The sequence below is a fragment of the Centropristis striata genome, chromosome 14 (genome assembly GCF_030273125.1).
Source record: "Centropristis striata isolate RG_2023a ecotype Rhode Island chromosome 14, C.striata_1.0, whole genome shotgun sequence".
NCBI classification, from domain to species: domain Eukaryota; kingdom Metazoa; phylum Chordata; class Actinopteri; order Perciformes; family Serranidae; genus Centropristis; species Centropristis striata.
The window spans coordinates 13652226-13676978 of record NC_081530.1 but is presented as its reverse complement, the minus strand read 5'-3'; the positions used below and the strand labels follow the sequence as shown (position 1 = coordinate 13676978).

The 24753-nt window shown below is 37.3% G+C and overlaps 1 protein-coding gene across 2 annotated transcripts in view; it reads right to left on the bottom strand.

Moving 5' to 3' along the window:
- The window catches only part of LOC131984487 (septin-7), a 51367-nt gene extending 27522 nt beyond the window's left edge, over positions 1–23845 (bottom strand). For both annotated transcript variants that reach the window (XM_059349317.1, XM_059349318.1), the window contains exons 1-2: positions 23743–23845; positions 13257–13363 (exon numbers count right to left, since the gene is read on the bottom strand). In XM_059349317.1, the coding sequence (XP_059205300.1) occupies positions 13257–13363; positions 23743–23752 (117 nt within the window). In that variant the 5' untranslated portion in view covers positions 23753–23845. The remainder of the gene's footprint in view (positions 1–13256; positions 13364–23742) is intronic.
- Positions 23846–24753: the final 908 nt, after the last annotated feature.

The window sequence follows — 24753 nt, the reverse complement described above, 5'->3', positions numbered from 1 at the left end:
GATTGAGTGACTGATGAGAAACAGTCAGGGTGGCTGAGGTCAAGCCAGGTTCACACAGCAGTTCCAAAGCAACACTCCCTAATGCCATGTGTAACCTTTCAATTCAACTCTAAACATAAATCCTTCCAATGCTGATCACATAAGACACTAATTATAAGTTGTACAAAGTGTTTATGTAGTACGGTTGCAACAATACTTAAAGAAAGTAGATAGTTTCCCTGAAGGTGGCCGGATTTGAGACTAACCTCAGCTCAACTGAGCTGACACCTTACACTTTGAGCACCACAGAATGTGCGTGGTATGCTCACTGACTGGGGCTGGGCTGCTCCCTCACTACACCACATGTCAGTTGCACAACAAAACCAGCTTCTCACAACACCAGCAGTGCAATATAATGAAACAAGGAAAAGTGAGTCAAAGAGCAAGTTGTACAATAGTACGTAAATCAATGATTCAAATCATCGGTTGAGACGTGTCCCATCCCATTTTTGCTGCATTTTTACTGCGTCACTGTACACAGTCACAGGCAAATGTTATTGAAGATAGAAAAGGGTGATGGGAAAGGAGGGCAGTATGACACAAAGAGTGATTGTCATGAAGCCAGTCTAAGTTATGTCTGTGAAGATTATAAGGACATACTTTATTACACTAAATATATTTCACTTTTATACGAATGAATATAGCCATAATGAGGCAGAAATTTTTCTATATTTTTGAACATATTTTTGATTCACAAATTCATTACTGTAATGCGTCCAGATAAAAATGTCATGGTTTCTCCACACTTAATAAAATAAATAAATCATTTAATAAAATGAATGAAAATTGATGAGAAAAAATGGTTAAATGTGAAATATCACAGATCACAGATCCAAGTCAAAAGTTTCTGACAACAGAAAATATGCCAAAATTGAATGACATTAATGCAGAGAGCGGCTTGTCTATAGACATAAATGTACTGAATGTCGAGCATAAAGGATCCCTGAGGCAAAGAAGATAATGTCAAGAAGAATCTGGAGTATCTTTATGTAACCGTGAAAGAATGACACTTGTGATATGTCTATGCAGATTTGGCGGGGTTGATATAGATAAGAACATGTCACACTTGCATAATAACCAAGTAGGTGAAAACTCTGTGTCCAAAATAGTCAGCTATGGTGCTACACGAAACTAAAAAGTCAAAAGTGAAGGAATGCTGAGTGGACAATGCTGAAGAATCCGGTACCGTGTTTCTTCTACTGCATAACAGGATGAGTCATTCCACAGACATGCCTATTAACCAGACAGGCTGCCCACAGACACTGAGCTCATGGGAAAAGAAACAACAACACCAGGCTGCACCTATCACGCAAGCACATAGGAAATGGGAAGACATCAGTATTATCTAGGCTTCTGTGACTTACACTGTTTGTTTGACTGGATCACAGGATTGCAAGCTTATTTACATGTAATTTACTGTGACCGTGCAGTGGAAAAACAAACTTAACAAACATGATGGACTTAGAGTGCATGTGAATATTTATGCAGCTTCTCATTCATTTCAATTCATACATTTCTAGAACAGATAATTGCATAAGGTTTAACTTCAATGAACATAAAAATATAAGCATAAACAACAAACACGACAAATAAATGACAAAGTCAGGGTTTTATCACAGACCAGCTGGCAATTCTAGATTGCGATACATGGTTGGCACTAGGGTTGGGCTATATCTACCAAATGGACAATATGACAGATAAACATCATGATGGGAGTTGGGAGGGAATTGTCTTATAGCCTGCCTCTATAAAAGCTACTGTAATCTTACTGTGATTATGTGTTTGAATTCAAATTTGATATGAATTGATTTATATTCAGGCAACTAGCTCCATGTGTGCTCTTGCCGCAGCTGTGTTTAGGCCCATCTTTCTAACTGAACTTAACTGATCAAATCATTTCGGTGATTGTCATGAAGCCAGTCAAGTCAGCCAAGTTATGTCTGTGAATATTATAAGGACATACTTTATAAAACTAAATATAGTTAACTTTTATATAAATGAACAATATAGCCATAATGAGGCACAATTCACTGTTTTGTGTTAAAATAATATTTTTAAACATATTTTTAATCAACAAATTCATTACTGTAATGCGTCTAGATAAAAATGTCAAGGTTTCCCCACACTTGTATACAATAAATATTAAATAAACTTTATAAAAATAAATAATTTGTTTAAAATGTATAATTTAACAGAATATAATCAAACATAATGGGTTTTAACAATGTATAAAGAACAAAATCTGAATGAAAATTGATGAGAAAAAAATGCTTAGATGTTACAGTAATGAAAATATGTGTATATTTAATAAAATACAATTTGGTGATTGCCAAAGAAAAGAAACAAGAACAACCTTTCGTTGTTTTGTTTTTAATTATATTTAAAATGTGTTACGGTAATGAATTTTTTTGCTCACAGTGTCTCTAAAAATGTCAGAAAATACCTTAGTTTTAAAAATATAGATTTTAAATTCATATTAAACAGTGACTTTAGATTGTATATTTTATAAAGGGTCAAAGAAAATATGTATTCAATGCTCTTGGATTTTTGCTATGGTCTGTACCATGTTCATGAGAATCACCCATATGGGCACAACATGTGAAACAACAGCTATATCCCCTGTTCCAAATAAAAAGTGTCTGTCATTAAAAACAATCATGACATTCTTCCACAGTACTTTTATGAGTTTCATGGACTGTGATGCTGGGCTCAGTGGTGGCTGACTGATGGCCCAATCACTGTAGGCCCTTTATGTGAAACATTTACTTCATCAGCTTATCTTGTTATTTTAATCTCTAAAATAGTGAGGCATGTCTGTACATTGGCAGGACAAGACTGAGCCCAGTGCATAAGGCCTGTTGCTGGCTAATCACCAAGTCCCTGTCCTTGCATGCTCTCCAGCCTCATTGAGCCTTATTAACCAGAGACATCTGCCCTGGTTTATCACCTCCAACAGTAAACACCCAGTCACCTTCCTCTTAATCTCCTCTCTTTTTAATAATGAATTGGAGTCTGTTACATACAGTATTCCTCTGGGTTTCACAACATTCTTTGGCATGACATGGGATAAAAGTGGTCACAATTATTTGAATGCAATTAGTTTGTGGTTCAGAGAGTCTTGGTCATTGCAAAGATAAACAACAAGAAATGCACACACACATACACACACAGAAGATTTCATTTTAAGCATGCATTTCATCTTACTTTCTTAACCCTTTGATGCGCAACATATTGACACCCCTTCTAATGCACAACATGGGTCAAAAATGACCCTCAGTCACACATGCTGTTAGTTTCTGTGCTCTATCTTTTGATATCAACTTATTTTATGATTGAATATTCCAAGTATTATTTAAATATGTTGTTTTTGATAACAGCAGATCATTATTTTCATTTTGCTTCTCATACTTTATGAAGAAAAAAGTTTTTGTTTTATTACATAGTTACTAATTGGGTAAGTAGCTTGCTAAGCTAACTACTTAGCCAAGAAGTTAGCTAAGTAGTTAGCTTAGCAAGCTACTTAGCTAAATACAAAGCCAAAAAGTTAGCTAAGTAGTTAGCTTAGCAAGCTACTTAGCTAAATGCTTAGCCAAGAAGTTAGCTAAGTATTTAGTTTAGCAAGCTACTTAGCTAAATACTAAGCCAAGAAGTTAGCTAAGTAGTTAGCTTAGCAAGCTACATAGCTAAATACTTAGCCAAGAAGTTAGCTAAGAAGTTAGCTTAGCAAGCTACATAGATAAATACCGGTACTTAGCCAAGAAGTTAACTTAGCAAGCTTTAGCTAAATACTAAGCCAAGAAGTTAGCTAAGTAGTTAGCTTAGCAAGCTACTTAGCTAAAAAATTATATGGGTCATTTTTGACCCATGTGACACAAAATAGGATTTCATTCAAAAATTATTAAAGGAAAACATAAAAATTAGGATGTATGATGATCAAAAACAAACGAATTGAGGAAAACATGGAATACTAAATAATGAAAATAATTTATTGCAAAGATATAGAACATAAAAACTCTGTCGGGTCACTTAAGACCCATGTTGTGCATCAAAGGGTAAAGGACTGGAAACCTTGTGGAATCCTTAAGCATTCAGTTTGTGAGCCAACAGAAGCACACACCATCTAAATTTCATTTAAACTTTTAATAAGAGCTGAAGAGGTGTAATAAGCAGGTAAACAAATTATAAGCAGCAGTAGGATGAGGGCAGACAGAGCCCCGCGGTGTGTTGCCAGAGATTAGGAGATTTAGAGCAAAGTAGTAGATCACAAGGAACAGGTGAAGAGAAGATCATATGGATCTACTGTACACTAACCCAAACAGAACACTTATAATTCACTATTACAGGCAGAAGACAGGAGAAAAAAGCCTGTTGGAGCTCCTTCACACCAACAGTATCACCTTTCACTCTTCAAAAGGAGGCTCAAGTAAAGCTATGCAGCTGTGAGCTCTATTTGAGGAAGCTGCCAAAGCCTGATCCTGTGCACCGTCACTGCAAACAGCAACAAAGACTCAGGATTCAGGGCATAAACCGCATGCCTCAAGCATTAAGTATAGCTCCTGGTGGCATATGCATTCTTGGCACAGTCATGGCTGCAGGTTTCATGTCTGTTATTGCTCAATTTAACATGACAATAATTCAACCTACAGCGAGTTCATTAAAGCTTTAGCTAAACAGATCAAAAATCTTTTGAAAAGTTTTACATTGCTGATTTATTTGAAATCAAAATAAGAACTGGATAGTTAGTAGGGCTCTATATAGTTCAGTGACACTGACATTACTTGAGTTTGGGACAGTAATCCAAGAAGCAATACTTTAATCAGAGTCAAGGTTACTGCTTTCAATTACAACTGGCATAAAGACGATTCGGATCATCAAACACAAGCTGTTACCAGACAGATTTAGTAGTAAAATGAAAGTTAAATATGTAGTTAACCCTCTGGGCTGATAAAAACTTTACAGATTGATATTCTTTTCTATTTTTTTCAGCATAAACCTCTTAAACAACTTCCGCCCTGCTTAAAACTACCAAATGTTTAAACATTTTTGGCATTTGAACCCTTTAAATGCCAGTTTGATTGCATGGTGTCACTGATGTCTTTTATGAAAAAAAACACAAAAATGTAATTATTTTCCATATAATAAATGATTGTTGGCTGATGGTTTTCATCAGGACTGAAGTTGATTGAAAGATTTAACCCAAAAAAGTTGAAAAAAATATATATACAAGTGATATTTTTATAGCGTCTTAAATCTGACACTACACAAAAAACTATAAATGCATCAAAATCTTTGTTGCTTATCTTTGACATATCCAAGGCTGTGATAAAAAAAACAAATGCACCAGCCAAAAAATATTTATTATATGGAAATTACTACATTTTTGTGTTTTTTCTTTGAAAAACAGTGACATTGTGTAATTAAACTGACATTTAAAGGGTTAAAATCATCCAAATCTTTAAATGTTTGGTAGTTTTGAGCAAGGCAGAAGTTGTTTAAGATGTTTATGCAGAAAAAAAAATTAAAAAAAAATTTAATCTCTAAAGTTTTTATAGCATTTTTTGGAATGGACATGTTCAGCCTTAAGGGCCTGAAATGGGAGTAAATTTGTATACTGTGTATTATAGACCCATTAGAAAATTTTTAATTTTAATTTCAAAATATATCAACAAAAAAAACCTTCTTCTAAAAATCATGCCATTTGCAGTATCACAGCCAAAATGATTGCCAAAAGAAAAGTGAAAAATTACAAATATGGCTGAAAATGTCCATAGTGGTTCAAGAGGGTTAAAGGTATTTTTATTCTGTGATTGTCAAATGATTTCTAGGCATGATCATGCCTTTGGTTCAGATTGAGGGAGAAACAGGAAGACTCAAGCAACGGTCTGACGGAGCTGTGTGTGGGGGTGGGGGTTCAAATGCATTTTTTGAATTTGCGAGGGGGTGTGTTGGAACTACAACAGGGTAAAGTTGCTCTTTAAAGGCTTGGACATACTTTTCACGTTCCGAGTGCACAGACAGCTGCGGACTTGTACCGGTCACACAGATGCACACACAGTTCCATTCATGCTACAGTTGAGAGACCATGCCAGTCTGGCATTTCAAGTACGCACATTTCCCAATTCACAATCCACAATCCATTCCAGTTGGTGGCAGTAATGCACCGTTGTTTGCCAACGGAGGAGACAAAATGACAACCACAAGACAAATAAAAGCGTGCGGTGCTTTCAGCATGTACGTTCTGCATGCTTGCCATGTGTACAGTCCGCATAGTCAATTTTTATTGGGCAGCACACAGATCTGGTGCACATAGACCTGGTCATGGGTGGATGACAAAATGATGTCACACGGACTGAAGCCGATCCTTGCCAACATGTGGAAAGTATAAATTCTTGCAACAGACTGCAAACTAAGTGACTAGTTGATGAACATAGTGGAGCATTTTGCAGCTAATGAGCTAAATATTTTCCTTCCTTAAGAGGTGGAGACCAAAACAGAGCTAACAGAGCGAGTACTGCTGACATTCATTAGGTGGAAACAAACAAATTTGAATGAATTTGATTTTAATATTTAATTGGTCGAAAAAAAAATCCACAGTGAACAGTTCTGTGAATATCATGCAATTAATCTTATTTCCATATTTATCTGGTATTTGGGCCTGGTTGTGGAACACTTTATTCTGAAAACTGAGAAGAAGCGAGTGACGGCTCACTTGACCACAGTCAAACTTCCGGGTCACGTAAACCCAACCAATTAAATATCAAAATCAAATTCAGTCCTGGTGCCCGTTTTATCATTTCGTATATTTGATCTGAGCCTAATATTGAAATATGAAAAAACAAGCATTTTTTTAATTTATTTTTTGTGCTACAATAAAAAACAAATAACAAAATAACCAGTCAATTTTTTATTTTTTTAGATTTTTGATTGCCAATTGAAAATGGAAAGAATGAATGATACACGGATTCAAACAGATTGTTTCTGCCGGATGTGCGAACAGAACACTTTTTGCTTAGACATTTGTCACAAGGGTTAAAATCATCCAAATCTTTAAATGTTTGGTAGTTTTGAGCAAGGCAGAAGTTGTTTAAGATGTTTATGCAGAAAAAAAAATTAAAAAAAAATTTAATCTCTAAAGTTTTTATAGCATTTTTTGGAATGGACATGTTCAGCCTTAAGGGCCTGAAATGGGAGTAAATTTGTATACTGTGTATTATAGACCCATTAGAAAATTTTTAATTTTAATTTCAAAATATATCAACAAAAAAAACCTTCTTCTAAAAATCATGCCATTTGCAGTATCACAGCCAAAATGATTGCCAAAAGAAAAGTGAAAAATTACAAATATGGCTGAAAATGTCCATAGTGGTTCAAGAGGGTTAAAGGTATTTTTATTCTGTGATTGTCAAATGATTTCTAGGCATGATCATGCCTTTGGTTCAGATTGAGGGAGAAACAGGAAGACTCAAGCAACGGTCTGACGGAGCTGTGTGTGGGGGTGGGGGTTCAAATGCATTTTTTGAATTTGCGAGGGGGTGTGTTGGAACTACAACAGGGTAAAGTTGCTCTTTAAAGGCTTGGACATACTTTTCACGTTCCGAGTGCACAGACAGCTGCGGACTTGTACCGGTCACACAGATGCACACACAGTTCCATTCATGCTACAGTTGAGAGACCATGCCAGTCTGGCATTTCAAGTACGCACATTTCCCAATTCACAATCCACAATCCATTCCAGTTGGTGGCAGTAATGCACCGTTGTTTGCCAACGGAGGAGACAAAATGACAACCACAAGACAAATAAAAGCGTGCGGTGCTTTCAGCATGTACGTTCTGCATGCTTGCCATGTGTACAGTCCGCATAGTCAATTTTTATTGGGCAGCACACAGATCTGGTGCACATAGACCTGGTCATGGGTGGATGACAAAATGATGTCACACGGACTGAAGCCGATCCTTGCCAACATGTGGAAAGTATAAATTCTTGCAACAGACTGCAAACTAAGTGACTAGTTGATGAACATAGTGGAGCATTTTGCAGCTAATGAGCTAAATATTTTCCTTCCTTAAGAGGTGGAGACCAAAACAGAGCTAACAGAGCGAGTACTGCTGACATTCATTAGGTGGAAACAAACAAATTTGAATGAATTTGATTTTAATATTTAATTGGTCGAAAAAAAAATCCACAGTGAACAGTTCTGTGAATATCATGCAATTAATCTTATTTCCATATTTATCTGGTATTTGGGCCTGGTTGTGGAACACTTTATTCTGAAAACTGAGAAGAAGCGAGTGACGGCTCACTTGACCACAGTCAAACTTCCGGGTCACGTAAACCCAACCAATTAAATATCAAAATCAAATTCAGTCCTGGTGCCCGTTTTATCATTTCGTATATTTGATCTGAGCCTAATATTGAAATATGAAAAAACAAGCATTTTTTTAATTTATTTTTTGTGCTACAATAAAAAACAAATAACAAAATAACCAGTCAATTTTTTATTTTTTTAGATTTTTGATTGCCAATTGAAAATGGAAAGAATGAATGATACACGGATTCAAACAGATTGTTTCTGCCGGATGTGCGAACAGAACACTTTTTGCTTAGACATTTGTCACAACTCTATAACGTGGTAAAAATAGTTTTTTTTTTAATGTGAAACTGATTGTTGACTACCTGGAAAAAGAGATCTTGGTCTCTCAATGGGACCTTCCTGGCTAAATACATAAGTTAAAACATATGTCAATGTTGTGTATACAGCTTGCTATATTGTACCCTGGTGGTAAAATGGCGCTGCTTTAATTGGCAAAAAAACAAAACAAAAGAACTTGCAACTCTTTTTACAGAGCTAGCCAGCACTAGCGGTTAGTATGAGCTGTGACAGTGTTTGGCACCAAAAGTGGAGCATAAGAAAAGAAACATGATGACTACCATGTTAGACAACAACAATTTCAGTAAGCTTGTGTATACTCCACCAGTGTTAGCCATTTTTAAAACAAAGATGGTTAAATGAGTTTACCATGGAGCTTACTGATGCAGTAAAAAAACAACAACTACACAACCTTTGTTAAATCCACTGCAGTGACATCTGACCTAGATAAACGTGCTGGGTGACTTACATATTTAACACCATCACGGAACAATGTATTTGATGCTAGGTGTGGTCAGAGGTGCTACAGACCAGAAACTAGTCTAGAACTAGCCAGAAGGGGTCAGCGAAACAAGGTTTTTCAGCTTGGAGTTTGAAAGAGAGGTTTGGGTGACACCAGTCAAAAGACAAGGTTAAATATGTGTAGTACAAATGAGAGATTTTAATCCCTACACTAATACATCTTAACCACTCTATCACAACATGGTGACAAATCGGGTGATTCTCATGAACATGGTACAGCCCATAGCAAAAAGCCAAGAGCATTGAATACATTTTTTATTTGACCCTTTATAAAACATACAATCTAAAGTCACTGTTTAATAAGAATTAATTATCTATTTAAAAAATGTTAAGGTATTTTCTGACATTTTTAGAGACACTGTGAGCAACAAAATTCATTACCATAACACATTTTTAAATTAAAAAACAACGAAAGTTTTTTTTCTTCTTTGTCAGGCACTTAAATATGCTCAAGGGTAGCTGGTATCACCAAAATGTATTCTATTAAAATGTACACATATTTTAATGCAAACAATTATATCATTACCGTAACATTTAACCATTTTTTCTCATCAATTTTCATTCAGATTTTGTTTATTTATAATTATATTTATTCATACATTGTTAAAAACCATTATGTTTGATTATATTCTGTTAAATTATACATTTTTAAACAAATGTATATTTATTTTTTTGTAAAGTTGATTAAACATGTATACAAGTGTGGGGAAACCATGACATTTTTATCTGGACGCATTATAGTAATGAATTTGTAATCAAAAATATGTTGAAAAATATAGAAAATATTATTTTAACACAAAACAATGAATTGTGCCTCATTATGGCTATATTGTTCACTCATATAAAAGTGAAATATATTTAGTTTAATAAAGTATGTCCTTATAATCTTCACAGACATAACTTAGACTGGCAAGATGTGCAACACACATGGATCCAACTAATGCTGTTGTCCTGGAATGAGGAGGGGCAGTTTACTTTATACCAAGGCGCGTGCCTTGTTTAACAGTACATCTTCAGAGGAAGTTGTGTGGGTTTGTGCAATACACACTTTCATGTAGGAGATCTACCATCATTGACAAACAGGAAATGCAGCATCATTAAGCAGCCTTCTTTATACTGTAGCGTTCAGACGACCCATCTGCAGACCCCGTCCACTTTTGATCTCTCAGAGGCTACGGAGAAGATATTGGTATCATGTGAAACTAGAAGTCTGTGTCATGGAATCTTGTTGGTCAGGAGGAAATAATTTAATTTAAATAGTTAAGGCTAAATTCTAGCAAGGGAAAAACTGACATGGTCATTTTCAAAGGGGTCCCTTTACCTCTGACTCAAGATATCTGAATGAAAATGGGTTTCTCCTTTACAGACATGCCCACATGCAGTTTGGGACAAAAAGCAGCAGAAGCAAGCAGTTACTCTGTCAGAAAAGCAACAGAAGATGAGTAGCTGGAGTATCTGTTCTCAGCACAGTCTGACTCTGTTCTGAGACAAGAACAACAAGATCTGTTACAAGGGGTGAGTGTAGTGTACCATAACGCAAAACTGGATTTGGGAAGTCGTCAGTTTCTTGCATTGCCTTAATAGAATACTCTGCCAACAGACATTATTTCATGTAGAAGTCCCCATGCCTTCTCACATCTTGCTAAGCGTTGGCTACTGTCAAGACAAGAGTGTACACATTTATGAATTGTGTGTGTGTGTGTGTGTGTGTGTGTGTGTTCTTGTACTTCCTACATTGAGGACCAAAGCATGTATTTAACCAACAGAGTGAGGACATTTTTGCAAAGTGAGGACATTTCAGCCGGTCCTCACTTCTGTAAAGACTTTTTTGAGATTTCAGACTTTATTTTAGGGTTAAGGTTAGTATTAGGTTCATGTAAAGGTACCCATGTGTTAGGGTTGGGGTTGAGCATTTAGTGGTTATTATAGTTATCGAAAATGAAAATGGATCATACAATGGAAATAAAGACAAAATTTACTGTGACCTCTTTTAATCTCCCACCCAACAAATACCCCATTACAAAAATAAGTGCTAAACTAAAACTAGCAAACTGACTCGAAAAACTATTTAAAACTAACTGAATTTGAAAACAAAAATTCACAACAAAATTAAAACTAAAACTATTATAACCTTGCTAGGGAATTCACTATTCCAATGAAGGCCCTCACAAAGACAAAAGTACAAGAATGTGTGTGTGTGTGTGTGTGTGTGTGTTGGGGAGAGGCCTTTCATGTCCTGTTGAATCTGCTTCAATGTTTCTATTTATCTATTTTATATATTGTCTATATATGGGACTACAGGTGAAAATAGCAATCTGCTAGAACCTGGAACAATGCACATTCTCTTGTTGTACGAGATTAGTGTCTTATTGTGGGCTGTCCCTGTTTTGAAATAAATAAATTACAAATTACAAGTCTAACAAACAGTGGGATGATAGGACTGCTTGAAATGGAAAGGAATTTTTCCATGCACCAGCATGTATCATCTTCCAGTACGTACATATATACATGCATCCATAGAAAGAATATCTATAGGATTTTAAATCCACCCAATAATAAACAGCTACAAGATGCTGGCAAGAAACGCACTCAAGCCTAAATACAAGAACTAAATATGTTGTTTGCATGGATGTTTATATCCAATCAAGCATAGCTGCTGGCCATCTCAGCCAGACTAAACTCTTTACTGTCATGACTGCCACAGACATATCTTTCCATAAAGCTGTTTACACATGCCACATGCGCTTTTACTCCCTCACTTCAAGTGAATGCACATCCATTTATGTACCACACTATACCGTTACTGGGCAAAACATGCACAGGCTAGAGAAAAACTAAATTCTATCCTTTCACCAGCTTTTCTCATTCACCAACCTCATTCATTCACACAGTAGTGGAGTGAGCCTACTCACATACATACAGAACCCAACAGAATCAATCAATTACGTAGCCTTCTTCCTCTTCCTATCAAGGTCATAATAGTTTTAGTTTTTTCATTCGTTTTAGTTTTAATTTCTTTGTCAATTTTTGTTTTCAAATTCAGTTAGTTTTTATTAGTTTTTAGAGTGAGTTTGCTAGTTTTGGTTTATTTTTTATTTTTTGAAAATGCTTAGTTTTAGTTTAGTTTTTTTGTAATGGGATATTTGTTGGGAACGAGATTCCAAAGAGTCACATTCAATGTTTCCTTTATTTTTTTGTCTGATCCATCTCAGCCCCAATAAGTTTATTAAGTCATAAAACCAGATAGATGAAATAGATTTCATATCAACCTGAAATGTTTACGTATGAAAAAAGTTGACAAAGATGAAAACTAAGGACATTTTCACTATAATCTTAGTTCGTTTTAGTTAGTTTTTTAACCACAAAATACAGTTTCAGTTAGTTATCGTTTTTTTAAAAAGTCGTATTTATTTTTATTTCAGTTAACAAAAATGTTTTTTCAATTCTAGATTTTGTTATTTCGTTAGTTTGCCTTAACTATAATAACCTTGCTTCCTATCACATTACATCACATCTACCTGCTCTTCTTCACTCTCCACAAATTTCATGTCAATTTCCTCCATAGAGTGATTGACCTAATGTGTACTTCATAACTTAACATAAAGTGGAGAAGTGTTACAAATGTAAAACTGTAATAACAATCCAATTACATTGCCTCATTAGAGATTGTAACATCTTTCCCTTTGGCAACATCTCTTTGTTAAAGCAGATGAACCGGTTTCACTGCCTGACACAACACATGGGTGGCAACAGCTAAAACACCACCTCACAAAACAAAGATCTCATCCAGCAACTATTTAGGTGGTTGCAATGCTAAGAGACACTGAAAAAGAAAGGGTAGGTGTCATAGCAGCCTCAGGCTCTGACACTTTAACTGGCCGTTGTCAGAGTGAAGGCAACGTATCATGTTTTAATTGACAGACAAACCTTTGCCCCTTTATGGGACTGAAATTCCATAAGTCAAGAGAAAACAAAGAAAATGAAATGACTGCAGCATTGACACTTGAAGAAAAGAAAGGTGTGGACTATGGCTGAAAAGAAGATTACCTGAACAGTTTTTTTAATCCGATGTGAAGGACCTGGGTATTCAGGGGAGTACAGGTCTGTCAGAAAGAGTGAGTTGATCAGCGTTGACTTTCCCAGTCCAGATTCCCCTGAAAGACAAAGACAGCCAGAATGAGTGGGTGGGAGTCAAGTCGAGAGATGCATTTCACACCCTACTTGTTTTCTAATCCTCTTTTTCATGCCAGACTGAAGCACAACATGACACAATCCCCAGATGTTTATCGACTCCATTTCTTATGCAGTCTTTTAACTACTTGACATTCTTTACGCGTTTCAGATTCAAGACTTTTTTCAGTACAGGAAATGGCTCCCTTTAACCCCCTTTTTTCAAACAGGCAAGTGTTAACACAAGACAAATAAGAGACAGACAGGTCGGAAGTTCTGTCCTCCCAAATTCTTTTCCTGTCTGCGTTTCAGGAATCTAATCAGAGAATCATGGGAAGGGAGGAGAGGGGAAGGAAGAGTTGAAACAACCACAGTCATCACGGATTTTCACTCCAACAAAGGACTCAAAACAGATATCAAAAGCACAGATTCCATTCCATTGTACTTGAAGAAATCTGAGACACAAAAAGCACTCAGACAACTGACACTTTCAGTCCAGTCCAGAAAAATTAGCTTAGTTTAATGGTGGCTTAATCTTCTACTGCAGGTCCAATATTGAATATTCTATCAGAGCTTTGATAATTTCTCATACAGCTCATTTGGGATTAAAATATCTTTAACATTGCCAAGTGACAGATCATTTACGGTCTTGAAAGCAAGTTGTTTTTTCAATCCTATTTTTCTTATCTTTATTCATATCAGCTACAACAACATTGTACAACAACACTATTTCAATTTTCTATGGCAAGTACTTTAAACAGTAACCACAGCTTTAGATAGACATCAATAAAGACATCCAACACAAAACTGCTCTTTCAACAACACTATAATAATATAACAACTAGTGACTCAGCTGTGGGTATCAAATCCTAATTTATTAGCATCAACCGAGCTGTGTCTGTAAAGCTTCAAAACTGCTAAGAAGTAAAAACTGGCATCAAATGTAATTTGCTTAATCCATTATATGCAAAGTAAGGCTACGTTTACATGATGACAGTCTGAACAGAAGACGCAAAAGTGGCGCAGCGTCTTCACTTTTTATTCTGCGTTTAGACGAGCGTTTTCGTGGCGCTAAAGTGTGTGAATTGGATTGGGTGTGCATGCCAGGCGGCATCACTTAAAGCGATAAGAGCATCTTTGGGCATGTGGAAGTTTTCACGCCACGCATTTTCATCAGCTACTCCTTCCACAAAGTTCTCCACCATCCACTAGATCTCCCAGGTCTCGTCCAAAGCCGTCTGGCTCGCCTCCGACCAATTGGTGCATCCAAAATGTGATAGAGGTAATCCTAGATCCTTCTCTGTTCACTAATACTATCTGTATATCCTGTACATTTGGTGGAAAGAGTCCTGTAAGTTTATTAGAGCTGCCAAGCAGTTTGAAGATCCGACGCATGGAAATAATCCCACGTTTGTTTATTTCCCTGTACTGGAGCATGTATGTGAGGTAAACGCGTACGTGACGTGAGCAGATCTGAGCAGAGTTTTGTGTCTTGCCAGTGTAGACGGACACGCTACAGTGGAGCGGATTACAGTTTTACACTCTGGAGGGTGGTTTTACATTTTTAAGCCCCAAAAACACCGTCACCGTCTAAACGAAAGGCACTTCCGATAAAATATTTTGTTGTTTTACCCGCAAGCGTCCTCTAAGATATCAAAAAGAATTCCTTTAGTACTTTTATATTGGTTTTAGGATACCCTTACTAGTCCCACAATGGGTACATTTTCAACCAGAATTGAATTTTCGGATTGTCACACACCTCTAGTGGGTCTTAAGTGATGATTAGGAGGGATGACTTTTATATTAGTCGTAATTTAGTTAATTAATCATATGAAAACTCTAAGGCAGCACTTTAGTTTGCAAATATTTTCACAGATATTGTAACTGCAATATGATTCACGATATTTAAGGAAATTATCATTTTTGCATCATGATTCTAATTTTCACTGAAACATTAAAATGATCATGGTTTGATAAATTTTTTGCCTCCTTTTACCTCTTGTGATGTGGATACTGTGATTATGTAAAATTCCAATTAATTGTTGAGCCCTAATAGCCAGGCATTCTCATGTTAGTAGCTGACTTTAGAGCAGACAATCCTTCCACATTTTTGCTTCTATGTTTCTGGTAGAACTAAACCCTGAATAATTTAATTGGAAAAAATGATTGTGACAAATTCTGATGATCAATTAAAGATTTCATTTATAAAGCAACTGTTGTAGCTGGTCACAGCATCGCAAAAATGATTATTTGCTGATTTTTCCCCTGTTTCATATGACTGTAAATACAATATTTGGGGGTTGAGGACAGTCATATAAAACAAGCAACTGAGCAAAATGTAGTGAAATCTTTTTGGAGCTTTTTTTTTTTAACTTTCTTTTTATTGAACATTTTAACAAACATTTTGCATACATCTGGTATACATAAATCGAACCCCTCCAATTATGCATCTTCAGATTACATTTGACATTTTACCTCAATCTTTCATCTTGGATCAGATATAAAATAGCTTTACTTTTGTATATACTCCAATAAAATTGCGCAACTGAAATAGTAGTCATCCACTGTCATCCAAAAATTATGACTAATTAAACAGCAATTTGTTCCAGTGTAGCAAAAATAGAGAAATGAAAATAATAATATTCAAAACAATAAATCAAATTAGAAATAATTATAATAAAAAAACAAACTAAAAGCAACTGTAGCTACGAACCAGGGTACTTGGTACTTTTCCTTTTAATGATGGACATCTCAGATAAAGTCAGACCTAATTGGTTTTATGTACACTCCAATTTTTCCATATTCTTTTAAATGTGTCCTCCTCCAGTCTCACGGAGAAAGTTAACTTTTCCATCACATAAATATTATGTATAACCTCAACCCAGTCCTCAATCTTAGGTTCCTCCTTCTTCATCCGCTTTCTGGTCATTGCTTTTTTACTTGCAATCAACATCTTTTTGGAGCTTTGGGAGCTATAATAATCACAAAAAGTCTGCAAGAACCTAGAGGGTCTGACTGTGGTAATCCAATATCAGCAGTGTGGCTGTTAAGATTGGGGTGAGTGAAAGGCAACAAGGAGCTGCTGAACAAAAGCCTCAGTGTGCGAGAAGAGGCAGTCATATGCCGGCCTGGCATTGCAGCCAAAGAGCTGCTTCTGACCTTTACAAGTGTCGAGGGCCAACATGGGCCACCGCTGCCAACAACTCAGCCACTCAACGCTTCATGAATAGGGAGGAGGGTGCCGAGATGCAGAAAGCATCAGACAAAAGGATCCTTCACTCGACACACTCTCAGTCATAAATATTTTCCTAAGAGGGTAGAGCCACATTTATCTTGCAATCTCGACAGAAATGTTTCAGCGATTAAAGCTGCTCTTTGGTGAAACATGCAGCACTGCTGTAAACATTCCCTCAAGGCTGAAAGGGAATGGAGAACTTTTACACACCAAGGCTGGTGGGTACCATCTGGAGGCTGCGGTTTAGTGGGTGAAATGCATGCGATAAAAACGTTGTCTTAAATTAGAGAAGCTACAAGCTGACAAGAACAGCAGGACCAAGGAGGCGCAGTGAGATCAAGGTCCAAGGCTCAGCCCAGTGTGTGGAGAAGGAAGATGAGGAGCTCTGGTTACAAGAGAACCAAACTCAGAGTTAGAACGGTGGTGGTTGTGGTGGTGGTGTTGGGTTGAGTGAAGATGCTGATCATTGTTGGTCAGAGCTGTGGCTGCTTGTTTGGATGGGACAGGGTCATAAATCTGCCACAAAAATGATCCATTATAGAGAAATGGGAAGAGATGATAATTGGCTTCACCCCCCTTGCTGCTCTGTGAGCCAGACAAAAACCAATACATGAAACTTGAGCCTTTACCCAACTGGTAATAAACACTGGTTTATAATATTCAGTGTTCAGCTGTATTTTCTCCATTTTAGCAACATTCTTGTGAAATGTGGTGGCTTGGTATGTGAAAGTAGTGATTTATGAGAGTATATCATTTTAAATATAAGAGCTATAACTAAATGGTAAACAGACTAGCGCTTTTATCCAAAGCGATTTACACTACAAACGGCGCTCATTCACCCATTCACACATTCATACTGGTGGCAGAGGCTACCAGGGCACACTGGTGAGTTCATTCACACACCAATGAACGCAGCATCGGTGAGCCTTTTGGGGTTCAGTATCTTGCCCAAGGATACTTCGACATGTGGCTGCCATGGTCGGGGATCGAACCACCAGTGGGTGATTGCTCTACCAACTGAATCACAGCCGCCCAGCTGCATATCTAATCAAGCACTTTCTACACCAGTAGTCCACCAACCACCAGGGGGCGAACGCATAGTTAAGGTTTCATTTAGCTGCCTAAATAAATAACGAGCATGCGCTAAGCAGGGTGTAACGTAGTACTCGACGCCACAACAACATGCCATTTGTAAAAGCCGGCGAAGCAGTGTTGCCAATTTAGCGACTTTGTTGCTATATTTAGCGACTTTTCAGACCCCCTTAGCAACTACTTTTCAAAAAAGTGACTGGCGACAAATACAGCGACTTTTTCTCGTGTTATTGGAGACTTGTTCTTACTCATTCTCACTCTTCTTATCGAGTCTAAGTGGCACAGTCCTCCTGCAGCAGTCTCTCTCAGCTGCAGAGCCGGAGGGGATGTTAACCCCTTAGTGTCCATTCTGCAAATTGCTAACAGGCTAACAGTTAGCTCTGTAGCAGTACAGTGTGTATGTGCTGCTGCTGCAGGAGATGTTCACTTAGCGATCTCTGTTTGTTTACAACAAGCACCAGACACACACTAAAAACTGCTCCTATTGTTTGTTTAAAAGTAGTGCAATAAAAATACAGATGTTTTCCCTAACATGATGAATAATCGTGATTAATAATGGTGATTACAATATTAATCAAAATAATCGTAAATATCATTTTGACCATAATCCTGCAGCCCTAGCTATAACATTATAGTGTTCAATTGTCTCATAGTGAAAAAATGCCATGCTACAAATTAATACAACTGCTTATTGCTGTTTAATTTGTACCTTGTAACTAGCAGATTAATGGCCTATCACAGTGGAACCATGTACACTGCACACAACATGCTCAGTTCAAGTTCAGCACGGGACTCGTGACTACTGCAGTGCAGGACAGCAGTAGAGAAAGTGGTGCCAGAGGCTGTTCGATTCAGGAGTAGGTCAGCTGACCTTACTAGCAATCAGCACAAGATCTGAGAGTTTCCAGTGGTGGGTATTGAAGCAGAAGAAACAGGGCGTGCATCGAGCATTGCTCTGCCCTTCTTTTACATCAGTTTTTCCATTTTGTTGGGTTTTCTAGTTAGGTCATTTTGAGACTCCCTTTGAAAAACGATGTAGCCTGCCATGCTAACATCCTGTGTTGTTTAGTGTAAAATGACACACAAAAAACTATCAAAACAAGGTTTGATTTGAAAGCCCTCAGGTTGATGGGCCACACATTGACTTTTAGCAGGCAGCCATCATTTTTAAGGTCAAATGACATTACTATTAGGTTATGAAAAATACATGAAAATGAATTGATTGGACTTTGTCATGTGTCCAATGTACTACCAAGGGCTGATGTAACTGTTATATGGGTCTTTTGCATCACTCAGCACAAATGCAGCATGTTTTGTCAACCAATGGGCTGCCTGGATGAAAGCGCTCTGCTATTGCATAGTTTCAATAAAAATCCTCCGTGCCAGTATATTGCACAGGAATAAATAAAAAAGCCACTCATTGTCATTACAGTCAGGCACTCCGACTGCAGCACCAGAGGAAGATCACTCTCACTGAGCCAGCCCGCCAAGCCTAGGCCCGCTGGCTCGAAGCTCCGCTCGTTCAGCAGCCAACACACTTCCTTTAAAGGAAATTTCCAGCAGCTGTGTAAACCGAGGGGGTTTATTCAAAGGCACTTACCACTGCATAAAAGAGGCTGGTGGAGGGAAAGCTAGAAACATTTTACTTGTGAGAGGGAGCCCACGAAAGGTTAATTCATTTGATAGGGCTTCCAAGACGCTGTGTGAATAACGTGCAGGTGAAATGAAAAGTGGTGTGTATCATTTGTGAAAGGGAATTTCTGCATGTTCAACATTATCGCTTTGAAGCAATCATCTTCTCTCCACCACTTTGTGTTTATGAATGGGACTTTCCCTCCAAAAAGGGCCAGGAGACAGTAAAAGCTTAACAAGTCTAAAGCATGACAACAGAGCTCATTCAACTTTGTCAACCAGGACCAAACACAATGAGCTCTGGCTGCACTGGCCAACATCAAGGTCAGTTCCTGCCAATGTGCAAATCACTGCCAAATATTGACTTTAACCAACAAATGGCTCTGGCCCACTTTCACTTGTCTATTTACAACAGCTATCCTGCCCACTACATAAACATTAAGAAAATACTAGGTTAGAAACAGGGTTTGCATAATGGCTTCAATATTTGATTCCATTGCACTTTTCATCCATAAGAAAATACATACAATGCCAGGATTAAATGCCATGATTGCCAATTAAGAATTCAAAGGATCAGTTTATAAATAACTGTTTCAAGTTCATGAATCTTCATATAATTAAACATCAGAAGTCTCTTTTCTGCAGTGCTGCACAGGATATGTTCTACCCCATGAGAAGACTTTGATGGAGGCGTTGTAAGAAACAAAAAGGGTATATTTGCATGTTTTGATCCTTTCAGACTTGGGCTGATTGTTTTGTCCATCAAATATCAGAAAAATTGTGTAAAATGCTGATTATTTCTCGCAAAAGCCAAAGAACACATGTCTTGTTTTATCTGATCAACAGTCCAAAGCAAAAAGATATTACATTTACTAGCATTAGGGCTGCAAAGGTTTGTGTATCAGTCCTGAAGCGTCACAATACAGGGGTCACGGTCCAGTGCACGCAGGAACATACACAAAACATGGTGCAAAGATATGTATGTAATGTGGAAACAAGCCCAAAAACTTTAACAGTACACCGTTTTGCTGAGGTTAGCAAAACAAGCTTATCAACTTGCAGGTCAGTCGCACTATAGCGAGCACAAATGTGTGATTGTCATGAATCCAGTCCAAGTTGTCCAAATGTCTGTGAAGATTATAAGGACATACTTTATTAAACTAAATATATTTCACTTTTATATGAATGAACAATATAGCCATAATGAGGCACAATTCATTGTTTTGTGCTAAAATAATGAAATAATAAATAATTTTCTATATTTTTGAACATATTTTTGATTCACAAATTAATTACTGTATTTATTAAGTTGTAATTCTGCCAGCGAAAGGCGGCCGTGGATCAGCTAAAAACTAAATATAAGAACATAGTTCAAACAGGTAGGACTGAGGTGTATTAGGCTCATGGCTTATTTCACTTTATTCATATTTGACTGATTTAAGTAAATATAATTCAGTGGCTATTTTAATGTGCAGTAAATGTTTCAGTGCCAGGGTCACTTTTCTTTTCACTCTGCAAACTAGAGCTTTCCTGATCTGCTCTGCATCACTGATATTATATTTTACAACTCTAAAAGAAAAACCCGCAACGCAAAAAATCTGCTCTGACCTGAGTGGACATCAATGTTGTTATGTTTCAGATGTCAGGCCGGAGAATGTTGTTGAGATAAATTATAGATTGTGAGGAAAAAATGTAAGGTTCCATAAGGAAACTATCAGGGTACCAAGCACATGAATTCAGGGTCTGAGATTCTCTCCTGAAGTAAGGCTGTGTATAACCTCAGCTCCTTTTCAACAGGACCAGAGAAAGGGACACCACATGACAGCAGCAAGCTGCTTCAGGATCAGCAAGAGTTAGGAGATGGGAAAAGATGATTTTTATAGAAAACCTGCGTATACATTTGCAGAGCCTGAAGAGTCTGAAGATGGCCCGAGTCAGAGTGGAGGGTTCAAAGACATGACACATGTGCATAAAAGTGTTAACCTTACACAGTCACTGAATATCCATACAGGATAGTGATTCTGACTCACAGTAACCTGCTGATTAATGTGTTTCGGTGCTTTGAATCAATGAGGAAATGAAACGGTGTGTCTGTGTCTGAAAGAGGGCGGAGACTGAGAGAAAAGGTTAGGTCCTCAGAGTCAGTTACCACGGCAACTCAGCCAGAGCTGAAGTTACCTCCCTTTCTGGAACGGGAAACCCAGACAGCTGAAGTTCACATAATGAAATGTGTATCGATAGACTATTAGCAGCTAGAAAATGCATTACTGTCCACAGTAGAGATTTCCAGTTAATACTATATCAAAGGAAACACCTTAGAATTTGGAAAAAAATAGCATTTTCATACAAATTTTGATTTTCTGAAGTTCTTCAGAAACTATTTAAAAACAAAAAACAAAACAAAGAATAAATTACCTGCTGAACCTTTTCAAATATTTCTGTGTTTGCATATGTGCATTTAGCATAATTTCTTCATTTTTGTGTGTACCCATTTACAGGTTCCCTTTGTCACACCCTTAATTGTAGTTTATGTCACATGAGTGGGCAATGGGTGGGTATTAGGCATGGATATTTGAAAGTGGTATACACCCATAATAAAGACACCAAAAAAATGTATTAATTCAATGTGTTCATACTTTCCTGAGGGTGTGAGCGGCTTGGTTTCCATCCTCTAAATACAAAATTTCCTTTTAATGCTGTAATCTCTAATAAAGTGAACACTAAAATACAGTGAAAACAAGTAACCAGTTTTTTAACATAAATTCCCTTGTCTCAGAACAGTCTTCCTCTGTGAAATATGCGTCTTGAAATTCCATCATATCCCATAAATTCCATAACCCGTGGGTAGGTGAATTATGTTTTATAACAATCCCATTAACCCCCAAAAACTAAGGGAAAGCACATACTATCTACTCCAGCATGACAAGCACTTGACTTTGCCAATTACTCTGCTATTCAAATTATATGCTGCACACAAAATTGCTACATAACAGCTTCTTTCCTGAGAGTGCTCAGCAGGGGGAAACTCCAGGGACTGACTTCATGAACAGAGAGAAGGGAGGAGGGTAATCAGGTAGGCAATGAAAGCCATGAACCCAGGGGACAGGATGTGACATCATGCAGGCATTCAGAGTTGCTTCCTGCTCAGGTACCACTGCATAAAGTGTAGCAGAGAAAGAAAGGGTTCTATGGGTGTGTCTCCCTTTGAATCAGCTGCTTAGGCTTTGACTTTGGCTGCATGAATGGAATGACAGGAAACCTCCTTCCAGCACACAATCCAAGAGACACAAGCACAAACACATGCAGCAGTAGTGGGCTGCCTGTATGGCTGAATGGCAAACATTTGTTTTAAATATAGTTTCCTTGACTCTTGTTTTACGTGCAACTTCTCCTCCTCAACTAAAACCATCTCTAATGCATTTTGGCAGCCAGCTGCTATCGCTTTCAGCTATGACGTTTTTGTGAAACTCAACACTGTTCAACACTTGTGTAAGTACAGTAGGAGCTACAAGTTAGAACACACATTTACTGTACGGGTGATTCAGCTCATAGCAAAAATCCAAGAGCATTGAATACATATTTTGTTTGACCTTTATAACATATACAATCTAAAATCACTGTATAATATGAATTTATAATCTTTTTTTTTTTAAATTAAGGTATTTTCTGACATTTTTAGAGACACTGGGAGCAAAATTTATTACTGTAACACATTTTTATATAAAAAAAAAAACAACAAAAGTTTTTTTTTTTTTTTCCTCTTCTCAAGCACAAGCATGCTCAAGGGTAGCTGGTATCACCAAAATGTATTTTATTAAAATATACACATATTTCAATGCAAACAATTCTATCATTACCGTAAGATTTAACCATTTTTTCTCATCAATTTTCATTCAGATTTTGTTCTTTATACATTGTTTAAAAACATTATGTTTGATTATATTCTGTTAAATTATAAATTTTAAACAAATGTATTCTCATTTTTATAAAGTTTATTAAATATTTATTGTATACAAGTGTGGGGAAACCATGACATTTTTATCTGGATGCATTACGGTAATGAATTTGTGAATCAAAAATATGTTTAAAAATATAAAAATTTTATTTGAACACAAAACAATGAATTGTGCCTCATTATGGCTACATTGTTCATCCATATAAAAGTGAAATATATTTAGTTTAATAAAGTATCTCCTTATAATCTTCACAGACATAGCTTAGACTTCATGAGAATCACCCGTATGGAGATGTATCAACATCTTTTAAGACCTTCACATTTGAACAAGCAAACAGATTGAGAGACTGCAACACTCTCACTTTCTTTAATCATCCAATGAATGCTTGTTTATGTCAAAGGCTGAGGAGAAACAATGAGGAAAAAGGTGCTAAAAGAGAATTACTTACCTACAACCATGAGTGTGAACTCGAAACCTCTCTTCACAGATTTTCTGTAAACTTGGTTGGGCAGATTAGCAAAACCCACATAACCCTCCAGGTTCTTCTGTTGCTGTGGACCAAAAATAAACATAGCTGATCACTTTTCCAATGGCCACAATACTTAACTGGAAAATGAGCAGATTGTGGTGGATTGTGTCATTTGCTAGCTCACATTTCAGACCACTTAATACTACCGTCATCCGTGGTGAAACAAATAGAAAAAAAAAAACACTAGGGATGGGCATGGGCTTGTTTCGGATGTTAGCATTAGGTTACATAGAGCATTTTGTTTTCTTTTTTAACTTTGTTACCGTCAATATCTTACTGCAATGTGCTACTATGACAAGCAACTCATGCATATCACCAAGCTAATGCATACAGTTGTAACATTGCAATAATATTTACTAGCCTGGGTATACCCAGACTGCCTTGCGCGCTCAAATTTAATTTCGAACCTCCATCCAGTCTGGAAACCAGGAAGGATTCTTAGCCCTGTTTTAGGGATCCAATCACAGAGCGAGGAGGGACGGCAAGACGATGACGCGTACTACTCGGCACTTGGAAGCTCTCTTTAGCTGTAGATGGTGTTTTAAATAGTTTAGAGCGAAAGTTGAAAGGCGAAAGGTCTCTCGGGGGCTCCGCTGAGATCACCGGCGTTATGGTAGCGGCTATTAGTGCCGCTAGCGGCTAATAGCCCCGCTACCGCGGACAGCGGAGCCACCGAGAGGTCCGCAGCAGCTTGTTTATTGCCCATAAAATCAGTGGATGTGTGTGGCTGTATGACATGAGGGGGAATAAAGTGTGAAAATAAATAATCTTGCAGAAAACGAGAACTGGAGGAGCAAAGCAGCAAACAACACTCTCTCACAGACACACACACAACAAACATCCATTTCTGTTGCTCTACTACGTCATCTGGTATAACTGATCTGATTGGCTAAGAGCTACCTACAGACGCTTTTGATAGACATTCTAAGC